The 23,089-nt window shown below is 27.0% G+C and overlaps 1 protein-coding gene across 1 annotated transcript; it reads left to right on the forward strand.

Annotated features, from left to right (window-relative positions):
• The first annotated feature begins 1 nt into the window (after position 1).
• Rassf (Ras association family member) lies at positions 2–16,541 on the forward strand. Its single transcript, XM_016061624.5, has 10 exons — positions 2–354; positions 1,823–1,917; positions 2,837–2,973; positions 4,314–4,389; positions 6,346–6,489; positions 8,199–8,564; positions 10,891–11,044; positions 12,040–12,161; positions 15,158–15,255; positions 15,523–16,541. Exons 1-10 carry the CDS (start codon positions 315–317, stop codon positions 15,593–15,595), a joined length of 1,305 nt encoding a protein of 434 aa, XP_015917110.1. The 5' UTR covers positions 2–314; the 3' UTR covers positions 15,596–16,541.
• The last annotated feature ends 6,548 nt before the right edge of the window (positions 16,542–23,089 follow it).

Raw genomic sequence — 23,089 nt, forward strand, 5'->3', positions numbered from 1 at the left:
TAATTTTATTCATTGGCTAATAATATATTCTGCTACGGAAACCAACCAATAAGAAGTTGGCAATTGCATAATTATATAGCTCATTTTAAAGAGAAAATGCTAAAATCAAAACAAACAACTGAATTTTTTTATTCTTTTTATGTTTTATGAAAGAAAATTCTTTCGGGAAAATTATTGCATTATTTAGCTTGAGAGCACTTAAATATTGTATGGGCGTACACTTGCAGTGAATATACACGTGAAGACTTTAAAGTGTTTTATTTCTGAACATTATTTTCTAGTTGTCTCACCGAAAATTATCTTTTAATATAACAATGTGGAATTGTCATAAATGTGGAAAACCTGTGTTTTTCGGTATATATAAATTTGTATAACATTGTAATACATCTGTACAACTTTGCTTTAATTGTAATAAAACTAATTAGATTTATAAATATTACATAAATTTGGATTTTTAATTACATCTGTATGATATCAGGACGTCCGGTAATATTTAGGTTTTCTAGTCATTAATTGATTCCTTGTAGTTTTTATTCAGTGAAAATGAATGTTAATTGGAATGTGCGACTATTTATTTGTTCCCGTTAATTTTCTAATTATGTTCTTACGTTTGTTAAATCAAATAATCTTCTATTGTATTTTTTTAAAGTTATTTAATATAAAAATAAATCAAAGCAGTCGTTAACGACGATATTTCTATATCGTAATCTATTCGTGTGAACAGCAATTGTTAAAGCGTTTTAAGGAATTTTAAATTTCACAAATATTTTTAAGAAAATGTTTAGCCGTAATAATTTACCTTGAGGTGGCTAACTTTATCCATACCTTTTCAGTTAGTGATGTTTTTGGGAAGATTTCCATATTGTGATCTGTGGTAGAATAAACGCCCAAGTCTTGTCAATTTCTAAACAGAGACCTGCACGAAACGTAATTGACAGGACCAACTCATACCCACCGTCAGGCAGACCCCTATATTTAAAAAAAAAGCAATTGCAAGTTTGAAATCAATTCTGGTGACAGCTCACGATCAGGGTTGATGCCGTATTTACCATGTGAGGTTGTAACCTATATTTACCATGGTTTTTTTCTAACCTCCAAAAATTTTCTTATTGTTTCTGTTATTTCTGTGAACATCATAAAGGTATACAGTAAGGCAGTTATAAAAGAAGGAATTTGGAACATTGTTAAAATTGTCTTGTACTAAACATTGATTAACTTTTACTAATATTCAGCCAAATCACTATTCGTTACATCATATCACATGTCTAAAGGCATGTTACTTGCTAATAAATATGTATATAAATATATATTATCAAATAATTCTTAATATTAGCTTTATTATGGAAATAATATGTATATATTCCTATCAGTTTTAAATAACAAGCCACTATATCTGTAAAGAAATAGACGTAGGTTTATAGTTGTTGCCCGGTTTTTTCCATAGTTTTAACCAGTAAAAACCTAGTTTTTACTTTGTCCTTGTAAAAACTGGTTTTTTTCTGAAAAGAGGGCATATTTAAATGTGATGATCAACGTTGTTATCGGGAAAAAATCAGTTTTTACCAGGAAAGAGTAAAAACTAGGTTTTTTCCTGATAAAAACCTCAATCATCGCATGTAAATATGCCCTGTTTTTCATTTGTCACTTCCCAGAAATTGTCAACTTGACTATTATTTTAAGGCAGGTATCACTGTGGAAAAGTTACCAATAACACACAATTTGTAGCCACTCCCTCACAAAATAGTATAACTTGTAGCTACCTCAAGTGTGAAATTTTATTTATTTTTAAACTGTTCATTAATATAGTTATTTTTATAAATAGCTGAAAGGAAAACATCATTGGGATATGAGTGGCACCCTGAGTGTTTACGTTGCGAAGAATGTGGTAAGAGATTAAATCCTGGACAGCATGCAGAGGTAAGATTAAAAACTTTTTACTTTAGACTATTCTTATTGTTCTTCCTAAGCATTTTTAGGAGGATGGTTCGTCTTGCCTGCCCTTTGATCCCTCTAAATGTGCCTTCGTTGCCCTTTTAGTGAAAATAGCAACCATCCCTTAAAAACACTCCCTTTTTATTTTATTTTTTCAGGACTTTGTGATTATAGGGATTATATCCGATTAACAATTCAATAATTAATGAAAATTTAACAGGGAGCATTCACTAAATGACCTGTGTAATATGATTTTATTTAAGCACTTATTATCTGTCTAATCTGAAACACAGCTTTATCAATTTGGCAATCAATTATATTAATTTAGTGAAACAGAAAGCTCTTTATTGTGTAATCTTTGAAGAAGCAAAAATTGTGCAATAAAAGATAGAAATTGAAAACATAAAATTGTGGATACTTTTGAAAAATTGCTTTAAAAATTTTTTTTCTAATAAAAACTTTTTTCTTTTTTTAATAATTATAAAATTATATAAATTCTTTTGCAAGTCTTAAATGCAGCTAATTTTAAATAAGTTTTGAAAACTTATACAAGTATTAGATACATTTGATTTTTATTTAATAAATCTTTTAATTTTATGAAGTGCTAACCAAAAAAGCAGTTTAAAAAATTAGTACCCTTTGGAAATAAATGGTTTTCTGAAGTCCTCTTTTTAAACTTCAAATGGGTCCCCTTTTTAAGGTCCTCTTTTCCCCTTTTCTTTGGCTGAAATATGTTAGGATGTCTGTAATTTACTTGTAATGGTCATTAGCCACTAGATAATTTTCTCAGTTTTTTTTTATGCTATACATCAATTCAATTATAATTTAAATATTGTATTTTAGTTTTTCTTTTTTTTTAACTCAAAAATGTAATTATATTGTAACATATGCATTTGTTTTGCAGCACAAAGGTGTTCCATACTGCCACATTCCTTGCTATAGTGTGCTGTTCGGTCCTACTTTATTTGGCCATGGATCCCAAGTTGAAGCTCATACAAGTTTTGGTAAAATTGAAAATCGTCAAGGAACTCAAGTTCCCAGGTATTATTATCTCCTTAGATATCTGTACAATCATTTTTACTGGGCTTCATAACTATGTTTCTAAATCTTCCGTGATATCTTAAATAAATTTTCTAATCCTGAGTTTAAAAAAAAAGCCTTATGTTCCAGCTTGTGATTAAGTTCTCGAGAATAATTACATACGGCACTCATTAATTTAATAATTATTATTTCATTGGTTTCATTGCAACTAATAATTTCAAATTGCAGAAAAAAATATTGAAAAATCTTATCATAAATACCAGGGCTGTGCAATCAGAGTTAGGCATATTTTTGGATAAAAGGAGTTGGAGCTGGATTCCTAAAGGTGTTGACTCCAACTCTAGTTTTTGTTGGACAGCTTGAATTTAAATTGAGATTAAAGTGAAATGAAAAAAAATTAATGACAAACTGAGTTGTTATCCTTATTTATGGGCTTTATACATTAATAAATCTTTACTTAGTTTAATAATCAATCTTTAGTTTAGTTATTTTTCTATTTTATTGACAGATTAATTAATAAATATAAAGAAGAAAGAGGGAAGTGATATTTGTGATACCATTGAAGAAATATAATATTGCTACACGTACAAGACTCTTCTTTAAGAAATTATGCAAATTTATCCTGAAAAATTAAAAGAAGTAGCTCTAACAGTTACAGCTTTTCCTCCTACTTAAGTTAGTGTAGAGGGACTATTCTCATCTTTGAAGTTTATCATGTTGAATATATGATCCTCTGTCAAAGAAGATCTTGCCTGTTTCTTTGAAATTACTAATGCCAGATAATAATTTTGATTTCATAAATGTAGATTAATATAAATAATCTACTTATAGCATCATTTTTTAGTTCAGTGGCATCTATTATTTTATTTTAAAAAAAAATTAAAAAAACTGTGACACATGTGTATAGGTTTTCATATATATGAGGGAGTCAGTCTTTAAGTTTAAAATTTCAGAAGTCTGTCATCTTCCCTATTGACTCCACGGCCTTATAATACCCCACCTCTTACTTGCTTATAGTAACACGTGGGATTTTAACCATATTTCTTATCAGTTTAATGTTCCATAAATGATGCAAATTAAATCCTATAGAATAGACTCTAAGCTCTTCTTTTTTCTATTTCTAGAAAAAAACTTTTTTTTAAATGCAAAATAAGGCAAATTTCAGCAAAATTTTTCTCAGGAACATATGGCTTGGAGAGTTAAAAGAACACGAAAGACATGTTTCAATTCAAGTAATAAAAATTATGCCAATAAAGCATTGCTTATAAGCAAAATTTTAAAATTAGTACTTTTTATTCAAAAAATTCAATTTTTCCAATATATTTTTAATTTTATTGTAGATCTCATTTGGAAGCAAAGCTACGCTTATACAATAGCTATTTTGAAGGAAAGAGTGGAACAATTCAAAGCAGAGAGGTATTACTTATCTTTTTTTTTTTTTTAATTGCTTTTAATAACCCCTTGAGTAGAAATGCTTTCTTTCATAGAATCAATATTTTCTCACAAATCTGCAGTTATACTGTTCTTAAGAATGTCACATTTTAAAGTTGACAATTTAAAGTTTTATATAGATAATTATAATTGTTTTTCTGTTATTAGTTTTGATTTTACAAGTTATATTTAGGCTAGTTTAGATCAATTAAGAAACACTGTTGATTTTTGATAATATTAATATTATAAAATTTTAAAATAATTCTATCAAACAATCTTTTTTTCTTTTAACATGTTTCATGTATTCATTATGGTAAAGATTTTAATTTTAGCAATTAAAATTTCAATAATTTGCTTAGTATGCTTAAAAATGCTTATAAATTTTCTTGTTCCTTTAATATGTATGTGATTTGTACCATAATTTTGCAGAAATACGCCACACCCATGAAATTTGACTAAAAGGGTAAGGTTTTTCATCAGAAAGGTCGCATGATCAATACGCCACACAAAATTTTATTGTGTGTAATTTTACTCTGTGGGTTTATCGCATCTGTTTTGAAAAACAAGTTATATGCAACATAAATGATTAAATATTTAAAGTTCTTAAAAATAATTATTGAATATGTGATAAATTAATCTATGCAATCTTATTTAAAATCAGTAATTATGTATTTTGATAATTTTCTTCATAACTTTTCAAATGTACGCAAAATTATATTATGTACATTTATGCACAATTCAAATGCAAAAAAATCGATAATGCATTTCATTAATAAATATCAATTTAAAATACTAAATCATGTGGAAACTAAGTGATCAAGAACCTAAATATAATAAAAAAATAAGTGAGTAAGCAATTAGTAACAGAAGTATTGATTTGTCAGTAACTGAGAATAAAAGTTCCTGGTATGCTTATATTAATTTTTGCTAAAATTTATGTTTTTTCATGTCATTCCTTTCTAGTATTTTTTATTAGTAATGATAAAAAGCTGGATTGCTTGAAAATGATTCATTCAATGTACTGTAGGGAACCGATTATCCGAAACGATCGGGACCATTGCTATTCCAGATGATAACTGATTTTTCCGGTTTTCTGAATCGCTACAAAAAGGAGTTTTTTTTATTGTTAAACCCAACTAAAAAAATATATATTTGCAAATAATCTTAAAAAGAAGGAAAAACGATGAAGTAATACACTAATGATTATTTCCAAAATGATGGTAAGGTAAACATCTTTCAAAAAAGAAAGAAAAATCCTAAAATTTTATGAGGGAAAAAAAATTTTTTTTTTCTGAAAGCGGAAAAATTTATCAAATTTTGTTCCGGTTTTTTGGTTTTCCGGTTTTCGGATAACTGGTTCTGTACTGTATTATACATCTCTTTAAAAAATCAATCGAGCCATGGTTAAGTAATGCCGCTGAAAAAATATGCTGCATTGTTAAATTTATTTTGTCACAATTCAGACAGTGAAAGAAATGGTATGGGATTTGAAGACAATTATTTCAAAAAATATAATATATACTATATATATTTTAATTGTAGAGATATATTTGAGTTTTTAAGGACCCAAAGACTCTCAAGAGATAAACACAATCATATGATAAAGAAATACAATCTTACTAAAAAAAATTCACAATAAAGAAATTAATAATTAATTAAAAGCCATAAAGAAATGTTTGTTATGCAGATCCTTTAATCTTTAAAAAAGTTTTTCTACATTGGATTCTTCTTTTTGAAAATAACAAACATTAAAAATTTACAGGAATATGGAATCTCTGTTTTGAAGGTGTAGAATTGTTATTCATAGAAGAAATAAAGTCATTTTTTTAATTGATTATTTTATAAAGTTTTGCATTTACCTTTCAAGTTTCGAAGTGATAATTATATTATGTTTTGGTTATACAGTTTAATTATTAACAGTTGTTTTTGGTTTTTTGTTAGCGCAATGGTCGTTTAATTTTGGAAGGCTCCTTAAGGATATTCTGGGGCGTAAATAATGTCATCCATCTTAAAGAAGATCATGATGATCGAATTCCTGTTAGAAGAAGAAACAGTTGCCAATTCATGTCGGAACAGGCTCCCCGAGTAAGTGTTGTCTAATTATCACATTGTTAATTTATTTTGTTCAATAAAGTATTCGTAACTTTATTGAAGAAGTTGCATAACTATGATTGAATCTATATTACACTTTTTCTATTATTTTTTTTCAATTTTAAACAAAGCTCTTGTTTTTTTTTTATAAATGATTTTATCTCTTTTTTTTGTGTATAAACATAAAACAATTGTTTTAAAATTGCCTGTGAATATTTAGTCTCAAATGTATGTTTATTTCAGAAATAGAGTTCATGTTTCGAAATAATATTAGGGGGTAAAGTAATTTTGTTTTAGTGCATTTGATATTAGTTATCGAGATTTTATTTTCAATCAATAGTGTATTCACCCTCGTTAGCAACAACCTTTCAATGCGGGATAGAATATAAATGGAAATGGATCGAAAAAATGAACTGGTTTTTAAGGCTGAGAAATGTTTAATGCGCCAAAACGACATTACCTTCTAGTCCCCCTAATATATATTTTTTTTCCAGAATCTTTTGTACCATTAATAAATATTATATTAAGTCATGAAATTTATTTTTCACATTGTACAATTGTGCAAATATAAAATAAGAAAGAAAAGTAATATAAAGAGTCTTAAGTTATAAAAAATATTATTAAAGTAAAGATCATTAGTGTAACAAAAATTATATAAACTTGTTTATTCATTAAATATATTTTCTAATGTTATAATGTTAGTGGCTATTTATTCATCAGAAAATAGCTTGTAAATTTTTGAATCTGAATCATATTTCTCATTCTCGGAATTAAGATAAATTTGATGTGAATTGTCTAAAAATTAAAAGAACAAGTTGGATATCTTTTCTCCTGCTAATTATTTCAAATATATATTTAAGAAGAAACTGATTTTTTGCCACCCACAGGAGCAAAAGTATATCAAATGACCAAGGAATTTTTGCCCCTCTGTTTTCTAAGTGAACAGTTTTAAAACCACATATAAAATTATTGCAAAAAATTACTGTCTATCCTAAAGTACTATTAAAAATTCGAGTTTTCATTTTCGATACTAAATGTGAAATTGATTCATTTCTTTTAATATTTTTTATGAATTATAATTTTTCCTAAGTTAAACATGATTTGTTTTCTTTTTGAACTTCAGTCAGCAAAAATATACAAATTTGTATTGGATTTCTACTGTGTACATTTCTAATCGCCAGACCATCGATCACAAGCTAATAGTAGGTCATTTTTAGAAGATTACACTAACAGTCCTATTGACTTTAGTCAAATTACATGAGTTAATGTGAAATACATTGACTCATGTATGCTTCCTGGCAGTAAACCAAATGTAAGATTTTTTTAAAAGTAAGGTTGGTAGTTTTTTGGCTAGTATCTCACAGTAGGATTTAAAAATGGTACAGTAATTCAGAAGCTTCATAAGTTTAGTGATTACTTGCAAAAATTCTTTTGCTATGTTCCTTATAAGTCATGCGAGTAATAGATAGTGTTAATGCAAGTTGTAACAGAAAAGTAAATAAAGTTTCTTAAATATAATTTTCAGATAAAAGTTTAACAAGTGTGCTTTACGCCTATAATGTTTAAAGTTAATTTGTTTTCATTGATTCAAAATTAAGAATGTTGGATTTTGGCTGAGTAATTAGTCAAACTAAAATTAAGTTAAATAAACTCGTTATTTTGTCTCTCTTCTACAACATATTTGATATTTTTCTTTCGTCTAGATTACCAGCAATAATAAATCTCTAACAGATGATGAAAAATCTGCTTTGGTGGAGAAAGATCCAAATCTTCTCAACTCTTTGTTATCATTACCAATGAGTGATTCAGTGCCTTTATCGGAAATAGATCTTGATGTGAAAAATGTGGAAAATGAAGTTGTGGAAGAAGCTCCTGTGTCCCCTACTCATTATAAAACTTTGCCTGCTGGAGGATTGAAAAGTTTAAGATCTGACAACTCTCATATCATCCACGACAGCACCATTAAGGACAAGTGTGGAAATGTTGTTCACCTCCGAAGAAAGCCTCGAGTACAAAAATCGAAGTTACGAAGGAGATGCTCCATAAATGGACACTTTTACAACAGAGAGGTTTTTATGTTTTTTTTAAAAAAAAAATCTTATTTTGTTGCCAAATGTTGTTCATTTTAAATAGACTCGCAATCCAATCCAACAAACCCTCTAATTCGAACTTTAGCAATTTGATTGTTTTAACCTATTATCAAAAGTCAGCCTCGAATTATCAAGATTTTGATGAAATTTGAGTTTAAATTTGTTTTCTCCCCTGTAAATAAACTAAATTTCCCCAACCTTAAAGACCCACTAAACTAAACACACCCTTATGCTTCAACTTAAAGAACGTGAAAAATTTATCCAAAATCAGGATATTAAATTATCTTCCATTGCCTATATAGTCATGGGTTTGAGTTTTCGTCTACTAAAATGATTCCACACTGCTCTTTATCTATCAAACTTGATTTCTGGGAATCACACTCTATTTTGAAAAATTCTAATAATTTAGATAATGATCTTTCATACCAACCCCCCTCACACCTTATCACCCTTTTTATTATCTTCTTCAAACTTGTTTCTCTGTTAGACCACTTTGCACCTGTTTATCTCTTTATTTTTCTAATATCATTTGGTGTTTAGAAGCGGAGGAAGGTTTTTGTTTAATGAACCAAAATTATAATGTCTTTTTCTGTACTTTATTTCTGCTTCAGTCACATTATTTTACACTTTAGTCAAAGTAGCACAAAGTATACCATTTCCTTTATAATAATATACTTGTTATGATGCCACAATAGGCATTACATATTTCCTAGCTTTTAAAATTTATTTAATTTTTATTACATTTTATAAAAAGTGAATATAAAAGATTTTATTCTTGTCTTAACAATCAATGTATTATAACATCTAACTTTTGTAACATATAACTTTTTGTTTCAATACAAATGTAAGACTCACGCAACTAAATAAAAAATAAAAATCTAATTATAACTCTTTATTTCTTAGCACAAAAACTTGTCTGTTACATGGTTGTACTATATCAGTCTTTTTGGCTGTTCGCTTTCGACATATTATTTTCAAATTTAATATTGATTATGGGGGTTGGCTTTAATTTGGACTATGTTATCTTTTGATAAATCGCCAACCATTGATCTCTCCCCATGTTCTTAATTGTCCATTGGGAACATTTCATTCACTTTTAATTCCGAATTATTGGTGATGGGGCTGGAGGCTTTGGCATATATAGCTCTGTTTTATTTGGTTATCAAATTATATAAATATGCTTTTAAAACAATATAAAAGCTTTTAAAAGTTAAACTCATTGAATAGAAATTTAATTCATGCTATCTTTTATTATACATATCATAGAATTATTAAAACAGGGTTATAGTTTCATAGTCTTACTGGTATCCTAGACTTAGCAATATATCTCGATAAATCAGGAGAACATTCATTCTTGAAAAAGAAATAACTATATGATGTTACGAGAGCATTGGATTTAATGGGACCACTAAAATGGAGTGTTTTATGCAGGCGTGTTCTTAACAAGTCAAATACGAAATAACGGTTCAGTTCTTTAAATGTGAACAGAAATGTTTTGTGACAATTTTTAGATATTATTTTTATTCATTCTTATTAACAAAACAATAGTTTTTATTAAATAAGTCCTGGTTTCCTTATTTCGCACGATTCAAGAAAAAAAGCAAAAAAAAAAAAGGCTGCGCAACATGTAATTTCAAAAGTTGGCGATGGTGATATAGGTTCGAGCTTGGAGCAAACAGGCTCTTTCCATAACGATAATTGTTTTTTCTTAACTTGCAAGAGAGTATAGTTACCTGTAGCTGTATTATTTTTAATGTTTTATTGCTATTTTTATGGAAGTGTCGATTTCTATTGAGCCAGCCATAGATAAATATGTGAAATGCCTAAAATGAAGAAGAAACATCATATTCATCTAAACCTGAGGTTTCTATATCAACATTATTTTATATTTTCTAGTTGAAAAAGCTAACTTTTAATATTTTTTACACATTTAGAACCAATTAAAAAATTTTTAAGATTCATTTATAGTGGATTGAACAACTCACCAAAAATATCATTTCAAAATGTATCACACCAAAATTGATAAAATTAAGAGTTACAATTATGCTATTATTTATTTCATTTGTGCTCAAACTGAATAAATTGTGTAACTATGTCAAATATGTTCTAAAATTTTTAATACTTATCTTTCTCATTTATATATTTTAATGTTCTTAAAGATTTTAATATTAAAGTTACCCACTTAGTTTAGCTAAAATGTTTTGATGATATACAAAATTTTTATCTAAGTTATTTTATTTAAAAAATTAAGTTTTAATCAGTATTTAATAGAAATTTCATTGATACATTAATATATCTTTTTCAGACAAGCATATTTACACCAGCTCATGGTAGTGTGACCAGTGTCTGGGTAACAAGTTTGGTTACTGCACCTGAAGTAATAAATATGCTGTTGGACAAGTTCAAAGTTGTTAACAATCCTAGTGATTTTGCCCTATACATTGTTAGAGATACTGGTGGTTAGTCTATGCATTTTAACCTATTTTTTTATTTCAAGTTTCATTTAGATTATTTCTTAGAGCTGAAATGCTTTCTACACTGCAATTATAAATCTAAAACAATATCTTTTATTCCTAGCTCATTTTTTCCCCATTACACTTAATGTCTTGGGAAAATAGTATGCTCTCTGAATAAGTTAACTCTGAAATAAGTTAAAAATATAAAATTTTTCTCTAATAATTTGCCTATACTTTAAAATGCTTTAATTTAAAAGTATTTATTTTGTTGGGTAAGTGCTTGACCAAACGCGTTTCAATGAATCTACTATTCGATTTAATGTGTGGACGTAGACTAAAGCCTGCCCAATACTAAATGGAAATAACAGGATTAAATAAAATTATACCGAAATAAAACCAATATTAAACAAGCTAAAAAAGCAATGTCTTGTTGGAGTAACTTGAAAAATAAAATTTATTCGAATAGTTGGGAGTTTTTTGTGTAAATTTATTTAATAGAAGTTGGGATCAGTTAACGGGACTTTTCACTGGTCAATTTATCGTATAAAAGTCCCTTACCAGTATATTTAACCCTAAAAACAAAGCCTTTGCAGTATTTTTCTTTTTAAAAAGAGATCTTTTATGAAATTATACATTTTAAAACTGGTCTCAATCATATGAATTATCATAATTTTAAAACTACAACTCCTTGAAAAATATTGTTTTTGTGTTTTTTCACTAAAAGAGGGGACAAACCTAGCTGTTTTCAAATATTCACATAATTTTATTAGAATTTTTCATAATTTCGAAAAGTCTTTATCGACCTCTGCTTAGTTACTATAGGATTTTCTGATTTTTAGTGTATATTTGTGTTATGTTTTTTTATTTATATATTTTTTTGTTTAGTTTAATTTTTATGTAATTTTACATTTAAACTTATTTTATGCTACATTTTAAATGTATTGCTAATTTACTATTATAACTAGTGGTTTTAGTTATTGTTGTATTTTAAATTGTAGAAAGAAGATGCATTCAAGAACATGAGTATCCTCTGTTGGTTAGATGTATGCTGGGGCCTAGTGAAGATGTTGCTAAGGTGTTTATAATGAATAAATATCAGGCCAAAGAAGTTACTTGTGAGGTTTGTATTGCTTGTGTGCTTGCTTTTTTATTTATTTGCTTAAAACTAATTACTTTTAAAATATTTTATTTAAAAAATAAAAATAAAATTTTAGTTCCAAAATAAATGCAAACTTTTGCCAATCATTGATTGCTATTCAGATATAGAAAAAAATTATTATTACTCAAATTGTGCTAATTGGTACTTATTATAAGTTAGATGTATATGTCAAATGTTATGATTATGCTAAAATATTATTGAAGTTATTATATCTATTTTAGTGTGTCATTATATTTGGCTTCATGTGTTGTTAATTTAACAGTGTTATGTAAACATAACACTAACAACATAAATGCAATGATTATTTTATGTAATAGAAAAATGGGCTATAAAAAAGAAGTAAAAAGAAACAAGTCCACTAAATCATGTAAATTTTAAAAGGCGGTTCCAAAACATTTTCTATTTAATTATGTTAGCATATTTGATTATTTACATAATGTAACGAAACAAAATATAAATTACTGAAAAGGATGTATCAATGATACATAATGGCACATGTATTATAATATACAGGTATTATTTGTACAGGCTTTATAGAAAAACAGATGTTATCTACTAGGCTAATGTAAATTTCATGGAATTTTTTGGACACATTTGCCGAGGGGACTCATCCTTCTTAACCACTGGAATCTTTAATTTTATCAAATCAGAACTTAAAACATGAACCATATGCAGGATTAGACTAAGTTGGATTAACTGCATTAATGAAGATTTCAAAGTGCTGAGAGAGAACTACTGGAACACCCTAGATAATAAGAATGAAAAAAAAATTCTAAAGAAGACCCTGCCTCACCAAGAGCTATCGAGTCAATAAAAAAGAATATTCATTTAAAATTTATCAAAATCAGCTGAATCATGAATCATAGCAAATTTGTTCAGTTAAGAACAAAATTAGCTATTTAAGAACTTTGCCCTATAGCATAAAGCAACAATAAACTAGCTGAACTTAGTATAAGTCATCTTCCAGTAATAGTCTGTGTTTACTTTTCCATTAAAAACACCATTTTACATGAAAAAAAAACCATGCATTTAAATTTTTTTCTCTCTCTTTAATTTTGTTTTACAGTGTGAAAATCTAAAAAATGATTAGCATTCATGCCAAAATATTGAAATTTTTTGCAACTTTTTTTTAACTATTAAACCGTCATTAATGATCTAGAAAATTTAATTTCGCTAAATATTGCTGCTAAAATATTTATATTTCCTTGTGTTGGTAAGACTTTTATGTATCCTTTCGTAGAATAACAATTATTCAACAATTGTAAGCACAGAATTATTTTTTATTATTATTCTAATTGCTTTTTATATCAAAGCTTGTAAGACCTGTACCGTAAGTAGGGTTTGTTGATTTAAATCAACAGATTTTTTATTTTTTTATATATTGATTTTAAAGTTAAAAAACAGTGTTTTAAATTATTGATACTTTTATTATTTTCTTTTCTTAGTTTTAAAATTTATTTTAAATAAATTGCTTCATTAATTAATTTTAGTTAACGAAATTACTTTCTTTCTTGGTTTGTGTTAAATTCCAACACATTTGAAATTACATTTTTAAAAATCTTTTGATTCTTGAGATTGAAAGTACAGATTAAAGTAAGCATTTAATGTTGTCTTAATGTAAACTTACTTAGCTGTAGAAAGTAATTAATAAACATGAATTTTTTTCAAAAAATAATGTTAATTAAAATTCTACCTTTTGTATGAAAAAGCGTGGAATTAAAATATACATTATATTTTATTGGTGGAAAATGTATATTTCTGAAGCTTGAGGTTATATTAAAAAGAAATTAACCTAATATGCCAAAAATAGAGAAAGAAGAAAAAGGCTGATGAATTCAGATATTTTTTTCCTGATAAAGTGCCATTATTCCCTTTTACATTCTATTTGAAGCAGTAGTGTTATTAACTGGTATTTTTTCTCATAATATGTTTACGGTATCTTTAACATTATCTGATTTTCTATAAGGAAATTTTGTGGGAAAAAAAATTCCAATGAGTACCTAGATTTTAAAAAAAAAATTTTTTTAGCTTAACTTATCTACTTTGATATAGAATTAAAAATGAATATTTTAATATAAAAACATATAGATTAAATATTTATTTATTTTTTGATAAATGACTACATTTATAAACACATTCTGTTGCATTTATTTTATCATTTTAAAAATCAAGAAAGGAAAAAAAAGAAAACATAATTTTAATCTATGGTTTGCTAATTGAAACTTTGTTTTAATAGTTAAAGTGCAGGGGTCTGTCCAAGCCAAATTTAATACCGTAAGCGGTACTTTCACAAATTCAACTTTAGGAAAAACGGTAGAATAATTTCACAAAATACTTTTTTCTTAAAATTTTATTTTTGTGTCTCGTAAGAAACGACAAATTCATATTTTTACCATATTTGTGTTGATTTTTTAATATAATTTTTAATTTTCACAAATTATGTCTAAATTTTCACGAAATAGGTACCTCTCAGAAAAACCTAGACAGACCCCTGGAGTATTCTTTAAATTCTCTATTTCATCTAGTCTTTAAATTTCAATCATGCATTTGTTTCAAAATGGTTGCAATGCATTCAAAGCTATGTATTAGAGTGAAAAATTATTTCAGTAAGTTAGAGCTTCTAAAATATTGTTATAATATAGTTTTAATATTAATTTAATTTTGATTAAACATTTATAAAGTTCTTTTAATCATAAATTAAAGTTCTTGCAGTGTATTTGAATAAAAAATCAAAAAAATCTGATTTAAATAAAAAAAATCTGATTTTATTGATTTTTTTTTCCTTCAAAATCACGAACCCTGACCACAAGCTCTAGTTATTGATGAAAATTTTCCCTATTTTGTTTTCTTTTTTTGTATACATTATAAAATATCATTTACATTGTTATTTTTTTAAAGAATAAAAAAACTAAAGGTTACATTTGTATTAATACATTTGAAAATGTGTATATTTTTAGGTTGCGCAGTATTTAAATTTTACTGAAACTGAGCTGAAGATGTTTTTACATAAATTTAATGAAGAAGAGAAGCGGGAAGCTCAAAAAATAACCATGAAGTAAGTTTAATATTATTAAAAACCTTTTTAAATACTTCCGTTTGAATTGTAATAGTTATCTTTTACAGAGCATCAGTGTTAAATACAAGAGACAAGCTGAAAATAGGTTTTTACAATAAATCTAAGAATACAAATAAAAGGGAAATTTAATTATTAATTTTTTATCAAAATAATGCGAATTTTTTTTAAAATTTATTAAATTATCAGTATTAATCACTTGATATATGTTCAATATTTAATTTGAAACTTGCTTTTCTAATTTTCTAGGTATGAAGAAAAGAAATGTAGACTTCAATGTCGAATTGATGAATTGAAAGAAATTCAAGAAACAGGCCTTTAAACAATGAGCTTATTTATGAATTTTTCTTTAATCTATATTTTTGTGCAATGAAAAGTGCAGCTTGTGTAAATATATATTTATATATTTTAACTGTACAAATTTATATTTTATCGTAAGAAATTTATGTTGTATTTGTTTCCTTTTGCAGTACATATTTTATTTTATTTATGACCACCTATTTTTTATACTTAATACCTGCTTTGCTTTAGCAAAATTCAAGTGCCTTCAGTGCGAAATCTTCAATGTGCTGACATAAAATCTGCATAATCATTAATAACTATTTTTTGCTGATGTAGTAATATATACATTAATTTTAGATATCTATTAAATATGATACTTTAGGTTTGTTGAAAACGCTTTTAAAGTTAATGTTGTTTTGTAACTTTCCTATTTTAATGTGTCTAATTAGATTTTAAGATCACTAAGATCTAATGAAAAATAAAAACTGCTCTTACAAAAGTGTATTTTTCTCCAAATTGGAAAATGTTTTCAAAGAATAATTTAGTTAAGGGAAAATTATTTTTTAATGAGTATTTTAAGTAAGTATCAATTCTTTTGCTATTTCACAAATCCTCAAACATGTTTTTTTCATCAATTATTAAATTCTTTTAATAAAATTATTTTACTGAACATTTTACATCGACCCTTTTATTTACCTCTCCATCATAAACCTAAAACAAAAATAAATAACTTTTAAATGACAATTTAAAAAATACATTTTATTGTACACCTAAAAGTTGTCTGAAATTCACATTTTAGTTAATTAACCACCTGCTATATCTTTTGTTATCTTAAGGTTTCTTTAACGTATAGTTTAAAATTTATAATAACCTTTCATTGTCACATTGCTAATTGTTTTATTTAGAGTTTTGGTGGAAAATATTTTAAGTTATTTTATTAATCCTTAAAAAAAATAAAAAGAAAAGATTCATGCTCACTAAACAAATACTCAAGTATCTACTAAAAAAACTTAACAAAAATTAGTCAAAATTTTATTATTTTAATTGGGCAGTTCTATTTTTCTCTATCCCAGACTATAATAATGTTACATTATTTTTCTCTTCCTTTTAAATTATATAAATTTATTTTACTACTTTCTTTTTAGCGAGGATTGATTTTTGAAATTGTAATTAATTTTATACTGTTAAGAAATATAGAAAATTGGTTTTATCTCATGTAACTTTATAAAATTTAATTTTTTTTTTCTTTTTAAGTACATAACATACATATTTTAAGTTATATTTGAAACATTTATAATAAAATGTTATGCTTTATATGAGTATGTAAGTAGTTAAGATTAAGAATACAATTTTTGCTAAAAATCTTTTCTAGTTTTTAAAGTAGGAACGTTTTGAATAAAAACTATTCAAATGCATTATATTTTTTTTAGTTTTAGAAAATTAAATTATTATAAAAGTTAAAAATTTTTAGTACAATTTGTCTATGAGCATATTTTTATTCAAACATATACTAAAGACAATCCAATTATAAGATCTGTGTTATTGATATGATAAATTATATTATCAGTATGAATTTATTGTACCTAGATATATGCATAATTGTATTAATTTATCATTAGTAAGAAACATATATAATTAGGAATTATATTCTTAGAATTAAAAGTTTATTTAATGTCAACTTTTAATTGAACATGTACTTAAAAAATGTCTGCATTGAAAATTTGCTAAAAGAAATGCACCAGAACTTTTTAATCAATTTAAATAAATTGCATAATTTATGCAAATAAAGCTAGATAATGTAAGTAATGCACGAATAAAACTACAAAAATACATAATTTATTTTACTTTCTACACTTAGACCATATCTTAAACCGTAACGCATATCTTCGCTTATAAAAATTATTATTGATTTTGATTATTGATATATTATTGGTTGATATATTTGATTAAAATGTTTTTCTATTATTGGACAGGAAGAAAATTCAGAAACTTCTTAGTTACTTCTGTTTCAAATAAGTAAACTATGCAACCAAAAAAATACAACTTACTGGTGTTTTGTCCGGATTTTCAAAATTCAGCATTTTTATTTTGTCGGCTTTTTGTGTTATACGGCTTTCGAAAACAGTAAGTTCGCAACATTTTAATTTGTTGAACTAGGAGATGTTCCTCAAAATATACTACAATGAATTAAAGTAACTTATCATAACTTGTGTTTGTATTTTTAAATAAAATTTTAAACTGAAAAAACTGAATTAAATTTTATATGGGTGAATTGGAGTCATAGACTTATTTACTATTTTCAAAAGATTAAATCAAATCTTGTACAAAGATCAGTTGTTTCCAAAATTTGTATATTGTACTCTTGTATTTGTGTTTTGAAAAATTTGTACTCTTTATAGTTTGTATAAAACAATTTAATCTAATTAACAATCATTAATCGTAGAATTTTTGTTTTATTTGTGAACTAAGAAGTTGTCCACCATTAAATATTTTTTTAAAAGGAACAGTTGACAGTTAAGTGCAACTCCTCATTAAAGATGTTGAATTCTGATTAACGATGCTGGGCAAATAGGTTTTACAGACCCTAAGACAAAATTTTTTGTGGTTCCCGTCCCAAAGAACAAAAAGACTTATTTCGAAGTCCTTTCATTTACTAAATTGTAGTTTATATATAGATGTATAGGAATTTTCACCAAATTCCTTTTTTTAAAAATTAATTAGAAAACAATTCTTTTTTGTGGATAATTTGAACTGGGTCCTCGGACAATTACCCCTGTTTTCCACAATCCCTTGAATATGGCGTTGCTGATTAAAACATTATAAATTAAACTGTCATTTTAAATAGAATACTAAACCATCAAACTGGCTCGTAGTAAGAAACTATTCCAATTAAGAGTTCTAAAATTATCATTCTAAAACTAGAGACTGAAGAGTAAAACTAAAGAGTTGTATAAAGAACTTTTGATTTACTGCTCTAATTTTTACGTCTTAGGTCTTAATCTTTAAGGTTTGAGGGCCTGCGTATAAATATTTTAATTAACTACTGCAGATGATATTTAAGGTTTTGAAAGCAGGCACAAAAGCGCATTTTTTTCTAAATAAACTTGTCTCCTGTCATTTCTTCACCTTCAAAATATGGAGGGTAGCTGCAATTTTAAAAATATTGTCCCATTAGTTTAGATAGGTGAACGATCAAAATCCAATCACCATAATGCTAATTTATTAAATTAATTACTATATTGCTTGTGATATTTTCTTTTGTTCTGGTTTAATTTATATAAATCTAAGAACTTGAAAAACTTTGAAGAGAATTGACTTTTAATTCATTTATTTTCTGTATAAATAAAACTGATAAATTTTTTTGGGCATGAAATTAAAATGAGCTATAAAATATTCATCAAACAATTATGCTGTACTCTATTTGTCACTTTTTGTGCTATGTTTTAAAATAAAATTGCATTTATTTAGTTTTGTTTTTTGTAACTTATGCTGAATACTAATTTAGTCAATTCTTAATATTGATATCATTTGTTTTGTTTTGAATTGAAAGTAATTAGAAGAATTATGTTACATATATATATATTTGCCTTTATTAAAAGAAATTAGTTTTTTTATTTCAAAAATTCTGTATTTCACTTTTGTGATTTTTCTTATATACTATTCACTTACGCCATCAAACGTGAATCATAACTAAGCATTTTATTTATGACTCTAATTTGATGCTAGTTTTATTCTGAAATTTTGCATTTTCCTGTTGTGATTTTTTTCTTATTTATTGACCTATTTACTTACGCTATTAATCTAAAATTAGAATGAATTATACACAACTAAGGTTACAAATTCAAGTACTGTGTATACTTTACTGCAAATTTAGTGTCATAAATATGCTAAATATAATGACTTCAAGATACAGAAAAAGTTTATTATGAGGTAAAATGTGTTTTTTTTTTTTTTTTTAATTTTTTTTTTTTAATTGTAAAAAAAATTTTGTGATTTACTTCTCATGCAAAATTAAACTATTTTATTATTATCAATGAAAATATTGAATGGTTCATAAGTGATTCATATTTATTTCAAAAATAATAAATGCAATAATTAATATTTTATGTTGTATAAAAAACACCTTAATCTACTCTAACTGAAATGTCAATGTGAAACATATTTGCCGCAAAGAAAATAAATTTTTCATAAAAAAATGTTATGAAAACAAGGTGAAAAATAATAATTTTTGTTTTCAATTTAAACTGCAACTTCACAGAAACTGATAAAATACCTTCATGGCATCCTTTATTCCATGTTACAATATTTATTATATTTTAAAGCTATGTGATTTTGAATAATCTGAAATTTGGTTCATTCAAACTTTTGCCTTTTCCCCTTTGATTCTGAATTCAGAAGTTTCTTCTGAATTTGCTATTTGATCTGAAAATGATCTTTTTTTTTTAAGGAAAGGAATTATTGACCAATTTCTCTGGAAAAATATTAGACATCTAAGTAACTCAAACTGATTAATCCCCCCCCCCTGAGACTTTATGGGTCTTTTTTAACTGAATTCCATTTTCCAGATTGATAAAATTCCAGGCTTTTCTCTGTTCTGTGGGTACCTGGTATATTATAAAATGTTTATGATAAAAAGAATCAGTTTACTGTCTGTTCTCTGTACATTTATGCTATTTAATAGTGTTGTGGCCAAGTGCACTGTTTGCTGCAAAATGTATTGAACTATTGTGAAAAATTGTGCGAAGATATTCGAAATCAAAAAACCAAGTGATTAGAAATGTTAATTTCTCTCATTTCTTATTTCATTACATTGAATCTCTATATTTGAAATTACTGCTTGATTTAGTTATGTATTATGCTCTTTAAATAAGAAAAATGACCCACAGTGCCACTTTAAATACAATATAGTGAATCATGTAAACTAATGCATTGATTTTTGTTGTTCAAAGGTAATTATAGTTTAAGTATGTGCTTTATTTTTTTGTATTAAGTTGCTTACTAATTGAAATAAAAATGAATAACTTACTGACTGATTACTTATTGTGTGGAATCTTAACTTGCTTTAGATCAGTCCAACTTTAATAAGATTATAATATAAAGTCCTGCACATCAAAACCTACCATTATAGAGAAACACAAAAACCTTGTGTGTATAATAAAATGATTTGACATGCAAAAGGCATTAGTACCAAATAAGTAATAAAGCCTTTAAAAATGATAAAATTAATACAAACAATACACATATTAAGAATAAAAAACTGAAGTGTGATTTTAATCTTAAGCACTTAATTTTTACATCATAAACCCTGTAATGACACGAATTAGATATTTCCCAGCTTTTTTAATGAAGTGTAACTCTTGATAATTTATTCATCTAATCATTTTCACCATAAAACTAATGGTTATATACACGGAAGAGCCATTACATTATGACCACCCTCCATCTTTAACAATGGGCTCGCCCAGGTTTTCATGGGGCACATTGGGAGCCATAATCCTCATAGAACAATCCCTGACATCTGTAAGCTACTTGAACATAGTTGCAGACCAGGTTCACCCATTCATGGCAACAGTTTTTCCTGCGGGAGGGATGGTGTTAACCAACAGGATAATGCACCATGTCATAAGGGTCGAATCGATTTGGATTGGTTCGAGGAACATTTCAGTGACTTTCAAGTCATGTCTTGGGACCCAAATTCACCTGACCTTAATCCAATAGAGCAGTGGTGCGCAAACTTTTTTCGACTGCGACCCCTTTAGTAGAGAGAAAATTTTTGGCGACCCCTAGAGATAAATGTTGAGAAATAAGATGTATATTTCGCGCATTTCTTTCGTTTCATCGAATAAAAACATCATCATATTTGACTCATATTAATTTTATTTATAATTTTAAGAAAATACTTTTTATATTACACAAAAATCAGTAAATTGCTCTTTAATGAGATGTATGTGGCTTCAAGTTTCTAATTATCTCATCGATGTTTGGATGTATGTTGCTAATTGCAAATCGCATATCATTTTCAGGGTTTTAACGCGAGCGGTATTTTGTTTTTATTGAAACTAATTTGCTAAATCCAGTTTCACATTAATACGTTGATGCAAATTGTATTAACACTCTGATGGCATTCTTGCATAAAATGGAATATTGTTTTTCCACGGATAGCCAAAAATTTTTGTCAAGGCTGAGTCTTAAATTGATTTCGACTCAGTAGTTCTCATTAATTTGAAGAGTTGAACTGCATATGTCAAAGGAAAATGTATCACGAATCCAACCAAGATTTTCAGGAAAATCCTCGAATCTTCTCGAAAAATTTTTCTTTAACTTTTCAGTGTGATTGGAAATGATGTTTTTAAATGTAAATATATCTATACTATTTTCCTTGATAAAATCGTTAAAGCAAGGGAACATGGTGTTGTTTTTATTCAGTTCAGTTTGCCAGAGACTAAGCTTATTCTTAAAAGCTTGAATTTTTTCTGGCTGCAGTTATGATAATTGAATTCTCACCCTGCAAGCTCAAATTTAAGTCGTTAAGTTTTTCGAAAATATCAACTAAATAGCTCAGCTTCCCTAGCCAAACTTCATTGATATAATAACTTGCCAATCTATGTTTCTTTTCGATTAAAAACTTGTACACTTCATTTCTTAAATCAAATATCCGTCGTAGTATTTTCCCACGTGAAAGCCATCTGACTTCTCTGTGTAACAGTAAATCTCTCATACGTTGAGCCCATCTCATAACAAAGTATTGAAAAGAGACGGCAGTTGCATTTAATGTAGTTAATTGAACTAACAGCGTCTTGTAATACGTTGTGCAACTCTTCATCCATATCTTTTGCAACAAGAGCTTGCCGATGAATCATACAGTAATTAAATACCATATGAGGCGCCACCTTCTGAATTAAGCCTCTGAGCCCTTTATTCGAACCTGTTAATGCTGCAGCACCATCAGAAAGAGTGGACAGCATGAAATTGCAATTAAACAGGGAGTGACGGCGCTTCACTCTTTATAAGTGCACTGTATGGTATGCAGCATGCAGGGATAATGCATTTCATAAAAATTTGGCGACCCCCAAAAAACTTCTGGCGACCCCTAGTTTGCGCACCACTGCAATAGAGCATTTGTGGTCCTACTTGGAAAACCAAATTCGTGCTGCCACGCTACCCCCTCGCAATGTGAGGGAATTGCAAGACCAGTTGGTGAGCGCTTGGTACCAGATACCTCAGACTACCTATCAGCACCTTGAGGAATCAATGCCACGGCGGGTGCTAGCAGTTTTGAGGGCTAAAGGTGGTCCTACATGTTATTAGCAGGATGGTCATAATGTAATGGCTCTTCGGTGTACATTCTAATGCTGATTTTCTCAAAAACTAAATTATTAGTTAAGATCTACTCAAGTTTTAAGTCAATTTCTCTTCAGTCAATTTTTTTTTAAATACATTGACTAAAAAAAATACATCAGGCTAAGTAAAAATATTTTAATTATGGTTGTGAAATAATTGAAACACATATTACAAGAGTTTAATTTATGACAAA

This window comes from Parasteatoda tepidariorum, chromosome 6 (assembly GCF_982258835.1).
Source record: "Parasteatoda tepidariorum strain Cologne lab strain chromosome 6, Ptep-v5.0, whole genome shotgun sequence".
NCBI lineage: Eukaryota > Metazoa > Arthropoda > Arachnida > Araneae > Theridiidae > Parasteatoda > Parasteatoda tepidariorum.

What these genes read in the sequence shown, in the direction of transcription:
- Rassf (XM_016061624.5), top strand. Translation starts at nt 315, where the DNA reads ATGTGGAATTGTCATAAATGTGGAAAACCTGTGTTTTTCG. An exon ending in ATCCTGGACAGCATGCAGAG is followed by an intron (nt 1,918 to 2,836) that starts GTAAGATTAAAA and finishes TTTGTTTTGCAG; the next exon opens with CACAAAGGTGTTCCATACTG. An exon ending in CATTGTTAGAGATACTGGTG is followed by an intron (nt 11,045 to 12,039) that starts GTTAGTCTATGC and finishes TTTAAATTGTAG; the next exon opens with AAAGAAGATGCATTCAAGAA.